This window comes from Rhizopus delemar, genomic scaffold (assembly GCF_000149305.1).
Source record: "Rhizopus delemar RA 99-880 supercont3.5 genomic scaffold, whole genome shotgun sequence".
Classification (NCBI taxonomy): domain Eukaryota; kingdom Fungi; phylum Mucoromycota; class Mucoromycetes; order Mucorales; family Rhizopodaceae; genus Rhizopus; species Rhizopus delemar.
Genome location: NW_027137831.1, coordinates 2723243 through 2740743, shown reverse-complemented (window position 1 = coordinate 2740743; position 17501 = coordinate 2723243). Strand labels below are relative to the sequence as shown.

At 35.4% G+C, this 17501-nt stretch overlaps 7 protein-coding genes across 7 annotated transcripts; 4 read left to right on the top strand and 3 right to left on the bottom strand.

Moving 5' to 3' along the window:
* Nucleotides 1–2124: 2124 nt before the first annotated feature.
* On the top strand, nt 2125–3484 carry RO3G_07769 (uncharacterized protein; the record flags this gene model as incomplete). Its single annotated transcript, XM_067662359.1, has 5 exons — nt 2125–2185; nt 2347–2524; nt 2580–2866; nt 2972–3202; nt 3264–3484. The coding sequence occupies 5 exons, from the start codon at nt 2125–2127 to the stop codon at nt 3482–3484; spliced, it is 978 nt and encodes a 325-aa protein (XP_067518460.1).
* Nucleotides 3485–4241: 757 nt separating this feature from the next.
* RO3G_07768 (uncharacterized protein) lies at nt 4242–8130 on the top strand (the record flags this gene model as incomplete). Its single annotated transcript, XM_067662358.1, has 12 exons — nt 4242–4494; nt 4551–4690; nt 4746–4969; nt 5078–5486; nt 5548–5651; nt 5719–6298; nt 6350–6494; nt 6545–6906; nt 6979–7035; nt 7156–7308; nt 7359–7643; nt 7696–8130. 12 exons carry the CDS (start codon nt 4242–4244, stop codon nt 8128–8130), a joined length of 3147 nt encoding a protein of 1048 aa, XP_067518459.1.
* Nucleotides 8131–8949: 819 nt separating this feature from the next.
* Nucleotides 8950–10408, top strand: RO3G_07767 (uncharacterized protein; the record flags this gene model as incomplete). The annotated part of the gene is made up of 5 exons (XM_067662357.1): nt 8950–9084; nt 9133–9333; nt 9384–9610; nt 9658–10011; nt 10075–10408. The coding sequence occupies 5 exons, from the start codon at nt 8950–8952 to the stop codon at nt 10406–10408; spliced, it is 1251 nt and encodes a 416-aa protein (XP_067518458.1).
* A 744-nt stretch (nt 10409–11152) lies between these two features.
* Nucleotides 11153–11397, bottom strand: RO3G_07766 (uncharacterized protein; the record flags this gene model as incomplete). The annotated part of the gene is made up of 2 exons (XM_067662356.1): nt 11153–11197; nt 11287–11397. The coding sequence occupies 2 exons, from the start codon at nt 11395–11397 to the stop codon at nt 11153–11155; spliced, it is 156 nt and encodes a 51-aa protein (XP_067518457.1).
* Nucleotides 11398–13291: 1894 nt separating this feature from the next.
* Nucleotides 13292–14532, top strand: RO3G_07765 (uncharacterized protein; the record flags this gene model as incomplete). Its single annotated transcript, XM_067662355.1, has 5 exons — nt 13292–13321; nt 13376–13460; nt 13624–13733; nt 13905–14373; nt 14432–14532. 5 exons carry the CDS (start codon nt 13292–13294, stop codon nt 14530–14532), a joined length of 795 nt encoding a protein of 264 aa, XP_067518456.1.
* Nucleotides 14533–14858: 326 nt separating this feature from the next.
* Nucleotides 14859–16179, bottom strand: RO3G_07764 (uncharacterized protein; the record flags this gene model as incomplete). Its single annotated transcript, XM_067662354.1, has 2 exons — nt 14859–15110; nt 15169–16179. The coding sequence occupies 2 exons, from the start codon at nt 16177–16179 to the stop codon at nt 14859–14861; spliced, it is 1263 nt and encodes a 420-aa protein (XP_067518455.1).
* A 552-nt stretch (nt 16180–16731) lies between these two features.
* RO3G_07763 (uncharacterized protein) lies at nt 16732–17248 on the bottom strand (the record flags this gene model as incomplete). Its single annotated transcript, XM_067662353.1, has 3 exons — nt 16732–16734; nt 16803–17173; nt 17233–17248. 3 exons carry the CDS (start codon nt 17246–17248, stop codon nt 16732–16734), a joined length of 390 nt encoding a protein of 129 aa, XP_067518454.1.
* Nucleotides 17249–17501: the final 253 nt, after the last annotated feature.

Here is a 17501-nt window from a genome sequence, read left to right as displayed (position 1 = left end):
TATAATTATTGGTTCCTTTAAAAGTGTAGACTCATTTGTTTCGTTTGTGATGGGAATAACTTGATCAACTTGTCAGATAAAGCTTTTTTTTAAAAAAAAATATTATTACATACAGGCTGTCCTTTCACCATTAAGCTGAAATGCTTCAATCAAGCTCTGACGAAAAGAAAAGCCAGGACATTCTGCTAGTGATTTCTTTATTTGATCCAGCTTTTTTTTTTTCAGATCGGCTACTGACATGGCAATAAAAGATATCATTTGCAAAAAGCAGAAATAAAATAAATATGAAAGCAAGATTTGAAACCCAGCTTATTTCTTAACAGTAAGCGCCAGTTCGGTCTCTTTCCTTGAAAGGGACCGATTTGATCTTGACTGATGTCTCTCAATTAAAGTTATTCTGCTTCTTTTGATTCACACTGTTCTTAAAAATGCGACCCTTTCTCTAACTTATTTAAACCTTCTATGTGTTTAAATGAATTTTTTTCAGCTTTGTAATCGCTAAATCATTCAAGTGAATATTTACTTTAATCAGTAGATATAAGCTTTTGATTTAAATTTCTACTATGCTAACCAAGGTCCTTTGCTTTTTGAAAGAAATCTTTAATAAACTTGTTAAATAAAAGCTGACTGTTACATACTATGTGACGTAAACTCCTAAGGCAGTAGTATTATTTGGTATTTCTCACAAAATATGGTATAATAATCAAGTCATACACTTGAAGAAATTAACAACCTGAGTACCATCTCACTTCTTATTCATCTGAATTAAATCCTATTGAATAATTCTGGTCAATTGTTAAAAACAGTGATAAACGCAGTAAATTTGGTGCTAAGGAGTATCTTTATACTAGAACTGCTGACGAACCGCGTCAATTAAGAGCCTCTTAATTAAATGAATTTTAAGACTGCCATTTGAAGTTGTTAGCACTGCATCCGAAAAAAAAGGTAAGATTTCGATATTGTGTACAGAATTGCGCCACTCAGAATACGATTTTAGATTAAAATGTAAAATAGAGACTAAATGAGCAAGTACTATAGTTTTAGGAAGGTCAAACAGTCATTTACTAAACAAATTAACATTGACGAATGTACTAGGCCATTTTTATTCTCTTTCTCTCTCTTTTTGAACCTTTAATCGGCACATTAGAAAAATGGGAAATTTATGAAAGTGCGGCAATATTCTCGAGATAAAGGAAAGGCATTTTTTCAAGCGTTCATTATTGATTCCTCTATTTAAGCATGTTTTCACTTTCCAGTCTGCAATAATTTGTAGCTTTGAGCTAAAAAACTTGGTATATGTATACAACGCTTCAGAATATTCAGACCAACAGCCAATTTAGTACACTAAAGTAAAGCATAGGCAGAACACTAGAAATGACGCAAAAAACTAAAGCTATTTTACTATTGCACAGAAATATGTTACACCGACCATAACTGGCATCATTTTTGTATGTTTGTGCAGCAGAGATGAACATTGAGGACTATTTCAGGAAAAATTGCATAATCAATGACAAACATGATGTAGAACTTTGATAAAAAAATATTTGTATTATACCTGGTAATGAGGCAATACAAATCATTAATTCAATATAAAATAACTTTATATTTTCCTTTTATTCTCTGTCTCTCTGATCATTTTACAATTACATCTGAATATACATATGGTTGCAATAACTGATAAAGAAAGTACTTTATCCATTGATGAGAGAATAAAAGTGGACCACAAGGATATTCGCAAATCAGCGAGCTCTTCCTTAGGATCGTTCACTGATTCAAGTGCTGATTATAATCATAGTATTAGTGGATACGTTCCAGATCTCAAGTGGACAGAAGAAGAAGAGAAGAAAGTCCTATTCAAGATCGACACCAAGCTAATGCCTTTTGTGTTGCTAATGACATTTGTACTGAATATGGATAGAACCAATATCTGTAAATTTACTTTCTTCTATATCACGTTAAAGCTAATATTCATAATTCTATAGCAAATGCCATATCTGATCATTTGCCTGAGAACTTGGGTTTTGGCATCACTGGAGTCAATACAGCAACATTGATATATTCTATAACGTTCACAGTCGTTACTTTGGTGACAAACCCGGTGGCTAAATGGATTGGCCCTCATAGATGGATTCCATTCTTGATGTTTTCATGGGCTATAGTAACATGGGGACACGTGTTTCTGCACGTAAGTCTTAAATATAATCTAGTCTTGATTTATATACTAATATGATTCTGAATTACTTGTATAGAATTATAGTGGATTTTTAGCTATACGGTTCTTTATTGCTTTAACTGAAGCAGGCTTCATTCCCTCTTGCCTAGTGTACTTTACAACATGGTATAAAGCTTCTGAATTAGCCACCCGACTTGCTTGGTTTTGGGGTATTCAGGCATTTGCTTCTGCTTTTTCTGGATTGATTTCTTTTGGTATTTTCAGGCTTGAGGGTGTTGCGGGCCTCTATGGTTGGAAGTGGTTGTTCCTTATTGATGGTGTTTTTACCCATATTATCGGATTCATTGCCATGTAGATAGTTATTATATGAAAAGAAAGAAAGCCGGTTTAATCTTATTCCTTATAGCCTCTATCTTCCAGAAAGCCCAGCTACGACAAGAGGTACTATTCGTGGTAAATATGGTTGGTTTACAGAACGTGAGGCGGCTATTGCGGTGACTAGAATCATTGAAGATGACAAGTACAAAATCGAGCAGAATGCACATGTAACATGGCATGATGCTCAAATCGCTATTTCTGATACAAAACTTTGGACTCATCTTCTTATCACATTCACCAGTATGATGCATCATACCCCTATTTCAACATACTTTCCCAAACTTATCAACGGTTATGGCTTCTCCGTTACAGTCAGTAATTTGTTAACAGTGCCAGCTAATATAATCAACCTCTTCTTTTCTATACTCATCGCCAAACATGCGGACAAGAAAGGCTATTATGCTTTCCATGCCCTTATAGGCTGCTTGTGGTCCATGGCTGGTTTTCTATCTTTAATTATTTTACCCAATAGCGCTGGACGCTGGAACTTTTATGCAGCTGCGTTATTCACGGCTTCTTCACCTTCATTTCACGGTATGCACATTGCTTGGATGTCTTCAAATGTTGCTCCTCACGGTAAGCGGGTTCTTGCACTTGGTGCTATCATTGGTGCAGCCAACATTTGTGGAGTACCAGGTTCACAGATTTATCGTAAGTTTTGCTTATGATTCATCTTTTATGTCTAATTGATCCTATTTTTATACCCAAACAGAGCAAACTGATTCCCCAAGGTTTATTAGAGGAAACTGGGCTAACTTTGGTATTGCACTTGCTGCTGCTGTGCTTTTAATCATTCAACACTTACGTTACGTATTAACCAACAGATACCGCTCAAAGAAATGGAATAATCTTACGGAATCTGAAAAGGAAGACTATATAAAAAATACCAAAGACGAAGGTTCTGATCGCTTGGATTATCGATTTAGAATATAGCTTTCTTTATACTTCTAGTACATAATTTATTCTTTAGTTGTAAAATGCTTTTATTATCCTTACCTAGTATATTTATCATAATAAACATGCGATCGTACTAAACAAAACTCCAATTTCATATCTGCACTTGTGTTTATAAAGACTTTGCTGAACTTGCATCGTATTTAGCTTAGTGAATGAATTTCTATAATACTGTGATGACTTTGATATTAGACATGTTATGATACACTTTCTGTTATGATCAAAAAAGGGCGTTTTTGTATCACCTATTTCTATCCCCGCTCAAAATAAGGATAAGTTTCGTTTTACCTGGAAAAGCCGTTTCATTCTTTATAGTTTATAATGTTTGAAAAGTCTCTAACTGATCTCATTCGAGGAATTAGAGCAAATAAAAAGAATGAACAAAAATATATTACTGCTTGCTTACAAGAAATACGTAATGAAGTAAAGTCAAACGACTTAGACATCAAGTCAACAGCTATTGCCAAGCTTGCCTATGTAAGTAACAAAAAGGGCTTTGTAATATTTTAGAAAACTCAAGGATCGAGCGAATTAGTTACAAATGCTCGGCTACGACATGTCATGGGCTTCATTTCATATAGTAGAAGTTATGTCAAGCGCGAAATTCCTTCATAAACGAACGGGCTATCTTGCAGCTAGCTTGTCTTTTCAACAAGACACGGATGTTCTCATGCTAACGACAAACTTGATTAAAAAGGCAAGAAATTCAAAAAGTTTGCAATAATAGCTTATTTTAATGCAACTTAAACAGGACTTGGCTTCTCAAACAGTAGTTGATATTGGCATTGCCCTGAACGGTCTATCTCATATTGTAACACCTGATTTAGCCAGAGATCTTTCCCCTGACCTGGTATCTATGTTGAACCACTCTAGACCTTACATTCGCAAGAAGGTTATTTTGGTACTCTACAAAATATTTTTAAAATATCCTGAAGCATTGCGCTTGAGTTTTCCGCGCTTGAAGGAAAAATTGGAAGATCCTGATCCATGTAAGTTTTTTAAAATAAGTGCTCTGTAAAAGAAATGAACCTTTTTTTTCGTGTAGCTGTCGTGTCTGCTGTTGTTAGTGTTGTATGTGAACTTGCAAGAAAGAATCCAAAGAATTACTTGTCACTTGCACCTCAACTGTTCAAAATTTTAACCACATCTTCCAATAACTGGATGTTGATCAAAATCATCAAACTGGTAAAGAAAAAAAAAGGGGTTGGTTTTGTAATAGAAATATTGATGTATGATGTAGTTTGCTTCATTGACACCACTTGAGCCAAGATTGATCAAAAAATTGCTTCCACCACTTACTTCACTCATCCAAACAACACCTGCCATGTCTTTGCTTTATGAATGCATTTATACCGTGATCACCGGCGGCTTCCTTGAAGCTGCTGGCGAGTCAGGAAATGCATTAGCAGCCACTTGTACAAACAAGTTGAGAAAATTTTTGGAAGACCCTGATCAAAATTGTGAGTTCAATCAGTGTTTTCTATCAAAAGAAGCAAAAGACTGATCAACGAAATTCATAGTGAAATATGTTGGACTTTTGGCCATGGGAAGATTATTAGCAACTCATCCTAGGCTGATAGCTGAACATAAAGATTTAATATTAGAATGTATTGATGACGAGGACATCAGTATTCGCATACGTGCCCTTGATCTTGTTGTTGGCATGGTTAACCGCAAAAACATTGTAGACATTGTGAAAAAGCTGATTACACATATTATGCCGAAAAAAGCGGAATCTATTTCACTACATGATCCCTCTACTATTTTTGATCCAGTGTATCGCATGGACATTATCAACCGTATTATATTTATGTGTTCTCAAAATCATTATCATTACTTGAATGACTTTGAATGGTACATCACGGTTCTGGTTGATATCACTTACTCTGCTGGCGTAAACGTTGGAGAGTTGTTGACAAATCAATTGATGGATGTCAGTGTACGTGTTAAAAGCGTCCGAGAATTTTCTGTTAAGCAAATGGTAAAGTATACAGTCTCTTGAAGCTATCAAACCATCTCACGAATTGTATAAAATGAAATAGTACAACTTACTGCAAGATAAGCACTTTCTCGAGACGGCTAAAAGAAGGGATTCCAATATCAATGTACTTTCTGCCGCTGCTTGGATCTGTGGTGAATATTGCAAGTAACGTTAACTTTATTTTTTATTTTTTGCTGTAAGCATGTGTTTTCATACTTTCATTTCAATTTAGCTATTTGGATGATATCCCATTAACCCTCGAATGCCTTTTGTTGCCTCAAGTAACCAATCTACCTGTCAAGGTTCAAACAGCCTATGTTCACAGCGTCATCAAGATTTATGCCTACTGGACAACTGAATTGACATCGCAATGGGATGCCGAAATTCAGCGAGAATTTGTTAAAGTAACTCAAGTGATGTATGAAAAGATGGATATGTTTACCCATAATGCCGATCTTGAAGTGCAAGAGAGAGCACATGATGTGAAATCCTTGTTTAAGATTATCTTGGACGCCACTAGTGATCCTACTGTAGATGATGTGCCACTTGTCTTACGTGGACTTCCTGACCTGTTCTTCATATATGAACTGAATCCTGTTGCCCCCAAGGCACAATCAAAGGTTCCTGTACCTGAAGGATTAGATCTTGATGCATGGATTAATGATCCATTACCTGACTTAGTACAAGACTATGAATCTGATGCATCTTTAGATGATTCGTTTAGATATGAAAAAGTCAATAAAACCTCAAAGAAGAAGAAGTCAAAGGCAAAAGACGATTATAGTAGTGAAGATGAAGCCGAAAAAGAAAGAGTAAGGATTTTGATAGGCTTCCTGACCAAAATGTCTAACACTATACTTTAGCGTCGTATTGCTAGAAGAGAAGCACGAAAGAATGATCCATATTATATTATGGCGGATAATAAGAAGGGATCCCGTTCGGTAGATTTTGATAAAGAACTTGATTCAATTCCTGTTGTCGAGTTGAACATTGAAGAAATCAATGCTCGTATGTACAATATCGCAATCTATAACACATATCTCACTGATTCTATTTAGGAGCAAGTAACTTGAAAAAGACTAAAAAGTCGAAACGATCCAAGGGTCAAAAGGCACCACTAAAGATTCCTGTATATGCTGAGGAAGAGATGCCTGAAGATGCTGCTCAATCTGAAGAAGAGAAAGAAGAAACAGAGGGTCGTAAGCGTCAAACCCCAAAGACAATCTTATATACAAAGAAGTCAGCAAGAGATATCTTTGAAAATGGAGAAGAGGCAGGTCTTAACAGCGTTGATTTATCTACTCCACTAGGAGAAGACGAAAAATTCCAACAAGTTAAAGCATATTTGAGTCCAGAGGAACTGCGTATTCAAGAAGAAGCAAAATATAGAAATGAACGTAGAGAATTAAGAGCTCTTCAGGTAATTGGTCATTCTTTTTTTTTTTTCTTTGCTTGCTTATAATATATTGAATGAAATAAACTTTTTTATCAGAAAAAGAACAAGGAGGTTTCAGGATCTAAAAAGCTCGGAAAAACAACTAAAAAGGGTGTAGAAACAGAAGAAACTACAGATAAGAAAAAGAAGAAGAAGAAGAGTACTAGAAAATCAAAGGCAAGTAATTTAATTAATCTTTATAAAGGTACCTTTCTAAAACTAAGTTTAACATAGAGAGAAACACAAGAAGAACTAGATACTCAAAATCTTGCAAAGGAAGAATTTGTTCCAATAGATGATGGTGTAAGAGAAGCACTGGTAGATGGACAAGAAGAAGCAAAGAGGCTTAAAGAGATTGAAGTATTAAAAACTGATTATGTGCGATTGGTAAGTAATGTGCTTTTTAATGTAATTGTTTTTTAAATGTGATATGATAGACAAGTACTTTACGAATGGAATCAGATAACTCTCCTATTATTGCTATACAGCTTAAAATACAAAACTTGAATGATGAAAAGATGCTTCCTAAATTACATATGGAATTCGCACAATCCTTTGATCTGAAACTGGTTGAAAACGATGTACCTACAAATATAGCCTATGCAACCGAAACATTTGAATTACAAGTGAATGAAAGTGTTGAATGTATAGCACACTTTGAAGTGCTTTGTGATATTAGACAAGGTTTATGTCTTCGTGGCGATTTGTTTTATGACATTGAAGTAAGTGAAAAGAATGTGTGTGTGATGTTAAAGCTCACCTTTTATTAAACAGGAATCGTCTGCCCTTAATCAACATCCTTTTGAAATTCCTATTCCTGCTAGTTTATTTTTAAACAACAAAGAGCCAATGGACCCTGCTGATTTTGCCACACTTCTTGCTGAACATGGTGACAAGTTTGAATACCACGAAAATGTTTCTATCGATGTCACTCTACCTTCAGATACTTCATTCATTGAAGAGGTTTTGATTAAATCACTCAACAAAATAACGGCTATAAGTGGATTGACTGTTGTTGAAGTCGTACCTGGAGCTGCATCGCTCTATGGTAAAAGTGTTCAAGGAAATCAAGTTGCTGGTCTTTTGAAATACACTTTGCAAGTGGAAGCGGAACCTAAACTTGCTATACTTTCAATTGATTTAAAGAGTACGGATGAAGGTTTATTAGGAGGATTAGTCCATGAGTTGACTGATATCAAAATGGATTAAGCTATGTGTGATAAATAAAGGGTTGAATGACTGCAAAGATCAGATACAGTCATCACGTTTCAAACTAGAATCGACCAATTAAATAAAATCATTTTTATACATGCGCACTGTGGAGCATGTCAGATTTTCATTGTAGTGTAACGTCACCTTTGCAACGTACAAGAAATCAAATTGGGCTTATCACAAACAAAATATTCATCATCCATTTCTGGTTCCTCTTTTAAGTGGTCATATTTATTTTGTTGAATATGTGCCTGTAGTATACCGGCTTTAGATATGTTTCATATTCAAATTACATAATCAGAGTAAGGATACTTTACAAAGATTTACATTCTATTATTCGGTTATGACTGATTTTATTTTGATTCAGTACAAGCTGTTTTATAATCCCTTTCTTTAAATATGATTCATGTTGAGAATAACCCAGATGGGATATAAAGAGTCCAATGACAAAGTAAAATAAAAGGAATTCAATTAAATAAAGTAGAAATCGCAGTGTCCTAAAAGTAACACCATGTCATGTTTTTGTTTATTTTCATAAAGCCGCTAGTTGATAAAAAAGTATATAAATCACATCAAGCACAACTCTTATCTTTTTCCTTTCTTTGCTCTTTGGTCCAATATCTAATGAAAAGCCTATTTACACTATTGCTCGCAGTTACTTCTCTTGTCAGTGGTCCTAGCACCCCATCCTCTGTTAAGGTACAAGATAAAGTAGAGAATGGTAGTCCTGGTTCCGTTTGTTATGCTGATGCATATAACAACTTGGGAAATAATTGGAACCGCACCTATCTTTCAACAGAGCCACAGCAAATCCATATGTCTCTTTTGGACGATTCAAAGTTCTTTCGTATACAATTTGCTACTCTTGAAGAGATTGATGAATCCATTTTATCTTATTGGCCAAAGAATCATGGCCGTCATTCACCAAAGAAAACGACGCTTACTGGAAAGGTAGGTAGGTGAAGAGACGACTGGATATTTTCATTCAAAGATAAATAGGACTGGACTTTTGTTGATGGCGGTTCTGCTCAACGTGAGCTATACCTTCACAATATCCAAACAAAGAAATTGAAGCCCAATACCAAATTTTATTATCAAGTGGGTGCTAGAAAAGCAGAATCAATCAAATGGTCCAAAATCTATGAGTTTCATACTGCTTCTTTCAAAAAGGATTTTAGTTTTATTGCTACGGGTGATGTTGTAAGCAATCAATCAGCTGTTAAGTACGATCCATTTAATGAGATCTCTAGGGCGCTTGTAACGCAGTTGCAGTATCACATATGATGGAATATGGAAAGACACATAAATATGATTTTGTTACTATCGCAGGAGATCAAGCTTACAATATGGCTGATTTTAATGGAACTAAAGGAGATGAATATCTGAATTTCATGCAAGACTTATTTGCCAACGTTCCTTATTTGGGTGCAGTCGGAAACCACGAAGCTACATACAATTTCTCACATTACAAGAATAGGTAATTTGAGGGCTATAAATTGAATAGCAAATACTTAAATCTGATAGATTTGATATCGTTCCTTTTGCAGAATCCGGATTCTCCAATTCAATGATGTACTCTATCAATTATAAATCTCTTCATCTCGTTTCATTTTCAACCGAAATATATTTTGAAGGCTCTGATGAAGAAATCCAGACGGGCATTAATTGGTTGGAAGCAGATCTTGCAAAAGCAAACGAGCAGCGTGATAAAAGACCTTGGATTATTGTCATGACACATCACCCCATCTACTGCTCTGGAAATAGCGAAGATTGTACTACCAAAGCGAAAACAATCAGAAATGGTCCCGGTACTCATAATCAAACGAAGGGTGGAATAGAAGAGATTTTATTAAAATATGATGTTGACATCTACATGAGGTAAACTAAAACTTCGATTGTCCTCGCTAAAAGCTCTACTAATTTTGCTCCCTGATCCAACAGTGGTCATGTTCATAACTATGAACGAACTTATCCAGTTGCTCATGGTAAAGTCACTTCAACATCCTATCATAATGCACCCAGCTTTTTTCAATTAGTGATCGGTAACGCAGGTCAACCTGAAGGACCCAGCGCATTTGAGGATGGTCCTTTTCCGGACTATTCAGCATTTCGTTATGACAGCTACGGATTTTCAACATTTAAAGTCACACCAACATCACTGCACATCATTCATCACAAAGCAAATCCCAATGGTTCCATGGGCTCTATCATCGATTACTTTACAGTCACCAAGGATGCTGATCATCATAAGAAAAAGAAAAAATGTGATTCATAAAAGTATCAAAAACGAATAAATAAAGAACGATTATTGCCATTTACGAATAGTCGTTCTCCATGTAAAGCAACCATAGTTTCAAATAATTTACAATTTGCTTTTTTTTTTTTTCTTTGACCAACAAACAATCCATGACGAGAAACTCTCGAAGGTGTTTCATCGTCAAACCTTATTTGAATAAGCCAACAATAGTCCAGCCATGGTTAGTTTCTTTGGTTGTATGTAATCACTATTTATAGCTTGACTTATTTATAATTCATCTGTGCTTTGTTTCTATCGAATGATCATGATTTATTGACGCATCAGCACAACATGAATCCCAGTCACCTAAGTCCTTCGGAGCCTATTATTAATGACTTACTGGTAGAATGACTATGAAAACATTTGATTATAAAAATAAAGCAAAATATTTTGTAATAGCTTAATATGAACATAGGAAGAGACCCTTCTGTAATAGTTATAGATTGACATGGAAACACTTTAACAATTCTAAAATAGTACTTCATAACTAAGCAGATCGGAACTTGTGTATCTTTATTCAGGTAATAGAGGGGTGAATAAACATCTTTCTGGTGTTCTTAAAAGTGAATATGAACATGTTTCAGCTTATTGTATTTAATCAGTGTTATAAGGAGAAAATATGTTGTAGGGAAATACTGACAGTTTATTATTACCAGACTCCATCGAAAAGAAGGGCAATAGTTATTATATAAAGACCCTGCTTGCTTCAAAATAAAAGATTCATTAAGTGGTAATGAACATAATCATTTGAACACCACCCAACAGAAACTATTACCGTGATATTAATAGCGTTCAATCAAAGAAATCGTCCTCATCTTTTCTTTTTCTTACACCCGTCCTCAGTCACTGCCGAATACTTTCTTTTTGTATTCCATTGGAAGCTCGGACAAAACAGAAAAATGGTTCATCTTTTGTTGAGCACTGATAATCTTAGCCAATTTCTTACGCGATGCTTTTGATAACAGCATGTATTAAAAAGTGGTGAATGAAAAAGAAAAAGGGGGTATTTTTTTCGATAGTCTTTTTATATTTGCTTGAATGATAATTCTCTACTTGCCCTAATGATTAGTTGCACAATAGTAAACATGTTACTAATTATTATCTACATGATCTTGATTATATTTATGTAAAATATCAAGGCATACACTAAAAGTTTTCCATTTTTTCATTTTTCCAAAATACAAAGCAAAAAAAATATACAATAGATTATAGCTTGCTAAACTTTAAGATCTCTCTTTCTCTTGCATAAAAATAGAATAGGAAATCAACATCACTTTATATAAAACAACGACAGTGATCCTTTGATATAATGATCACAACTGCCATCCGTAACCATCAGTCAAACAAAGATGAAGATAATGCGTTGTCAAAAATCCTTGAATGACACAGTTCAGGATAGAGTATCTCATCATTAATTGCGTCAAACCATCTGTGTCTTATTGGAATATTTATATTAAACAGATACCAGAATATTGGATAATATGATTTGAAGAATATGGGTAATTTTGTGATATCGAAAAGTGTGCTTAAGCATTCAGTATTTAGTACAAGTTTTAATCGGAATAATTTCTTACTAAAGCAATAATAGCCTAAGCAAGAGCAATGGAGTCAACACTATCGTTTATATGTACAGTTAGAAAATACAATTTCAACAAAATAGACAAATAGTTTGAATGAAAAGCAAATAAAATTTTATTTTATAATCTTCTCTTTAAGCCGTTTGATTAGACAAAATTAAATTGTTTGCATGACTTCATAATCCTTGTATACTTTCTCAATGTCTAACACAGCATAAAGCTTTCCCTCCCCCCCCCCTCTTTTTTTTAAGGTCTTTCGAGCCTTTAGAGTTACAGCTAACTCCTGCAATCTTCCTTATTGTTTTAACTGTGAACCTGCATTTTTCAAAACTTAAAAATATTGTAACGACATTTTTCTAATTGCTTATTTGAATGTTTAAACAGAAGAAAAAGTTGAAAATATACAAACTTTGCTTTTACCAGCTGGAAAGCCATTCATACATAGTTTCATATTGACACATTGCCACGAATCAATATTAATTGAAAGCTTTTAGAGCTTTCCTGTTGTCAGCCATGTTTTTTTTTTAATAAAATGCAAAATTAAATGAATTTGCAGTGGATAACCCCATTCAAATTAAAAGTGAAAACCATAATGCATATGCGATTTCTCCCCTTTTCTCTCTTCCTTCTCACTTTATTAGAATGCAAAAAAAGTACAGGTCTGATAAATCCATTTCAATGGATGAGCCTAACCACCAACTTCAAATGCAGTCGCAGCAGATTGAGGGATTGTCTCCCTTTGCTGTTGGGGATCAAAAGCTCAATCGCCATTTAGGATACTTCAGTGGAACTATGATAAATGGTAGATTGCTTGTTAAACTATACAAAGAAAAGCAATGGCCTTATTAAGTCATCTTGCTTTTTTTTTTTTTTTTTTTTTTTTTTTTTTTTTTTTTTTTTTTTTTTTTGGTGTGAATAGTTAGCCAAATCATTGGAACTGGTATTTTTTCCAACTCATCCTATATCCTTGCAAACTGTGGATCGGGTGGTATGATGATGATCTTGTGGTGGGTTGGAGCCATTTTTGCCATTACAGGTGTATGGAATTACCTTGAACTTGGAACAATGGCAAGTATAGAGGCTGTTTATATCGAAACATGTAAAAATCTAACGTATCCTCTACATTTAGTTTCCTCGGAGGTAATTTTATATAACCACATTTACATCCTACTTTCTTTTGCAACTAACTTGCATGATTTACAGTGGTGGAGAACAAGAATATTTAGCTTATCAATATCGTAAACCGAGAGAACTGATTTCATTTGTATTTGTGATTATTGTTGGTATGTTTGGAAAAGGATCTGGGTTAGCACAGGTAAATATACCATCCATGAATCTGACCATGTTTGCTTAATATTTCTTCTTACAGGGAGCTTCTGTGTTTGGAAGTAATGTAATTTATGCCATAGGTGGTGCAGATTACATTAATGATTGGGCTGCTCGAGGTTTTGCAGGTATTTTTTTTTAAAAAAAAAAGTCCATGAAAAGCTAATGTTGTAGTTTTTTGCTTGGTATTTTGGTTGGTGATGAACATTGTTTCTTCCAAAACCGCCATAGGCGCTAATAACGCTTTTACTATTCTCAAGCTTATTCTTTTGATTCTTCTTATCTGCGTAGGCTTTGCTGGGCTGACTGGACAATTACCAAATCAACCAGATCTCTCAGTTAATTTTTCTTTTCAGGGAACCTTGAGCAATCCAGGGTCATATGCAAATGCTATTTATTTTGTAATTTTCGCTTATGGTGGCTGGTCTAATCTTAACTATGTAGTTGATGAACTCAAAGATCCTATAAAAAACCTTCCAAAGTGCTCCATTACTGCAGTTGTATTGATAACAATTCTTTACTTTCTTGCTAATGTCGGCATGTATCGCAAGTAGTGTATTCGTATTCCACAGACTCTTACAATTGCATTTACTTTAGCTTATCTTGCCGTTCTTTCCAAGGATGTTATCGTGAATTCAGATGCAACAGTGGCTGCCAATCTTTTCAATACTGCCCTTGGTGGTGTGTTTGGTAGCCGAGTACTGCCCGTTCTGATCGGTCTGTCTTCATTCGGGTCGGTAGGTTCCATGTTTTACACTGGCTCAAGGATTATACTAGAAGCAGCCCGTAAAGGTTATTTACCTTACGATCGTTTCTTTGCTAAATCACATCCAAAGCTGCAGACACCAGTCAACTCTTTGCTATTACTTTTCACCATTTCCTTGATTTTCTTGTTGGCACCTCCTCCTGGTGCAGTGTTTGAATTTGTTTTAGCGTTCGCTGGCTATGGTGATTACTTCTTTTCAGTGATGGCTGTCATTGGCTTGCTTATCATGCGCCGAACACATCCTGATATTAAGCGACCTATCAAGACCTCTATCGGTAAAGTTAATTATAAGCATAAAAATGTCAAAAAAAATAACAAGTACACCATGTATAGTTGCTTCCATCATTTTTATCATGATGTGTATCTACAATTTGGTCTTTATATTTGTGCCACCTACCTCTTCCTCTGCTTCGTATCCTTATTGGCGTAAGTAATAGAGATTAAAGTCATAGAATGTACTTATTTGTGTACGATAGTTCCCTATCTGATGACAATCATTGTTGCTCTGCTCTCTGTCGGACTTTGGTACTACAAAGTTGAATACAAAGATGCTCTTTCTAAATCATATAATGCAGAGATTCGTGAAGATGGAAAGCAAGAGTTATTTGAAGAAATTAACAAAGAAATAGACATGTCTAAATAAAAAAAAAAACAATGTATAATCATATATTATTTATTATTTAATCATGAATAAAAATGCCCTTTTCTTTATATTAACATTTGCTTTCATTTGATCAACACCTATTTACAAAAGGCCTGCCTATGAAATTGATAGTTGAGGACGTACAACTGTCGACACTGATTTTCCTGATAACTTTGCAGCCAATTCTTCTTTAATCAATGCCTCCATACCATTCTCTTCCCACTGCTTTTGAACTAATTCGAGTTGATGTTCTAGTTTGCTTGCATCCCAACTTGCAAATTCTAGTTCAAATCGACTTTTACGTACTGCTGCTAAGATCTTATTTTCTTCATCATACAATTTTCCTTGTTCGGCGTGGTATCTCTCCAGCTATTGATTCTTTCCGTAAGGACAACGTATATCTTATTAGTGTATTATTTATATATACCTCTTTATCTTGTTCAGGAGTCCAAGATATCCTCTGTTTAACAGGTGGCACCTGTAAAGATGGAGAAGAATGATTTGACGAATAAGTATTATAATGTGAACCATGATGATAGTGGTGATAAGGTGTACTATGATGTCTTGGGATAGAGCTGGGTGGATATGGTGGAGGGCCAGATGAATGTGGATGCGATGAAGCTGGAGGTGAGTACTTGGTGCTGGCTGAAGCTGGAGGGGGAAGTGTTTGTGTGGTAGGAACAGAACTGCTGCTAGGTTTTGGAGCTGTTGCATGGACAGTTGAAGTGACAGGAGTAGTAGCTGTAACAGTCGTCGCTGGCATTTCTGAGGGTACAATAGTAGATGGTGTGGTGACGACGCCCTTTGGAGAGTTGGGAGCAGTAGATGAAGGAGTCGAATGAGTTGACTTTTGTGGAAGCGGTCCATTTATAGAACTTGAAGATGGCTCTCTGCTGTGATAACCAGAAGGTTGTCTATACCCAGGTGGTGGTGGATAAGAAGGTGGTGGACCAGAATAATGTCGTCTAGAAGAATAAGGAGGATACCTATATGGAGAATAAGCGTATGAGGGGGAACCCTGGTAAGGTCGATGGTCATAAGAGTCTCTTCTGCTTATGCTTCCACTGCGATTTCCCATGCCTATAGGTGAGGGAGAACGTCTAGAATTGTATGAATAGGAAGAGGAAGGATGATAGTATGCATATGAGGGTCTTCGTGGAGATCTTGATGATGATCGAGAGGGAGGTGAATTAGGAGAGGAGTAACGACTTGGATAGCTTCTTGAATCCGAATAGCTATAGCGATGATCTTTAGGATAATTATCCCGGCCAGGTGAACGAGAAGAAGGGTAATGAGGACTTGGTGAATGATTACGGCCACCAGACTCTCTATAATCTCTCTCTGAACGATAACTTTCACTAGCTCTATATGCATCAGATCTTGGCCTATCATAATATCCTCGATATCTATCATCGTATCCACGCGAATATCTGTCCATTATAAATTGTGAATGAAAATAAAATTTAAAAAAAAAAAAAATAACAGCGTCATTTGACTACAAAAAAATGTCATTGGCTGAAATGAAACCGCTTAGACCTGTTGTTATTTTTCACTTCTTTTTTTTTATTTTATACATGTAGTTGAAAAAGCTATTATCTTATTCATTGTATAGATAATAAAGCTCAGCGTTCAACCTTTAGACTCTTACTATTTTATTTAATTAACGATGAACATTTTCTTTTTATAATGAAATTGTCGTGCAAACTCTTCAAAATTCGTATGGCCCTTCTTTATAGGAAGTAGAGCAAATTGTTAAATCAGAATTTTACAACTTGGAGCACAAGATGAGTTATTTTATACGATACTTTCCTATCAAATCCTCATCATTCTGGTATAATAAAATCTAGAATTACATTCCATACAAGTGCCGAAAAATACTGCTCAAATACATTATAAATGTTTTGAATAGATAATATTGTGAAGAAATGTTTCATTCCTTGATGCATTTTTGTAGAGGAAGTTTTATTCAATCAAATTTAGAAAGTATAATTTACTAGAAAAAAGTAAGTTAGATCAAAGTACAAACTCAATACCATCAGTGGTTTATACATTTCGTCTTACCTGCTTCATAGCATCCTTGTTACCCTTGCGCTCAAGGATAGCAATACGGCTCTTGTCCAACTTGAGCTTAGTGACAACAACCTTGGAGGCACTAATACCAATGGGGGCAGTAGCACCATTAACCTTTTCACGAGCGACACGGTCAATGTGAATAACCCACTTCTTACGGTAGACTTGCACAATCTTGCCTTCGCGTCCCTTGTAAGTACCACGAACAACCATAACTTCATCGTCCTTGCGGACAGGAATGGCACGAACACCATGCTTTTCACGGAGTTCCTTAGACAAAGGTGCACTCATGATCTTGCGACGAACATCTGAGGTGGCGGTGAAATGGGCCTTTCTGCTCTTTCTGCGAGAAGAACTGACGTCTAAATCAAATAATAATCAATTCATCCATCATCACCTATACTTCAAATCGATAGATTACCAGCACTGTACTTCATGATTTATGTATGGGTGCACGGAAAGAAGGATTCATTGCTTGATGTAGATGCTTTTCCCTCAAAACCCTCACTTCAGTGATTGTCTAGCTAGTTTGCCTTACAATCTCGACGAGTTCGGTCCGGATTTGATTTAATATCCGATAGTGCATATCGGATGTTCTTATGCAAGATCAACAGAAACTGTGTGACACTGAGGATAGGTACACTGCTAGAGGTAATCGTAATAAAGACAGCAAGACTAGATAAGTTAATG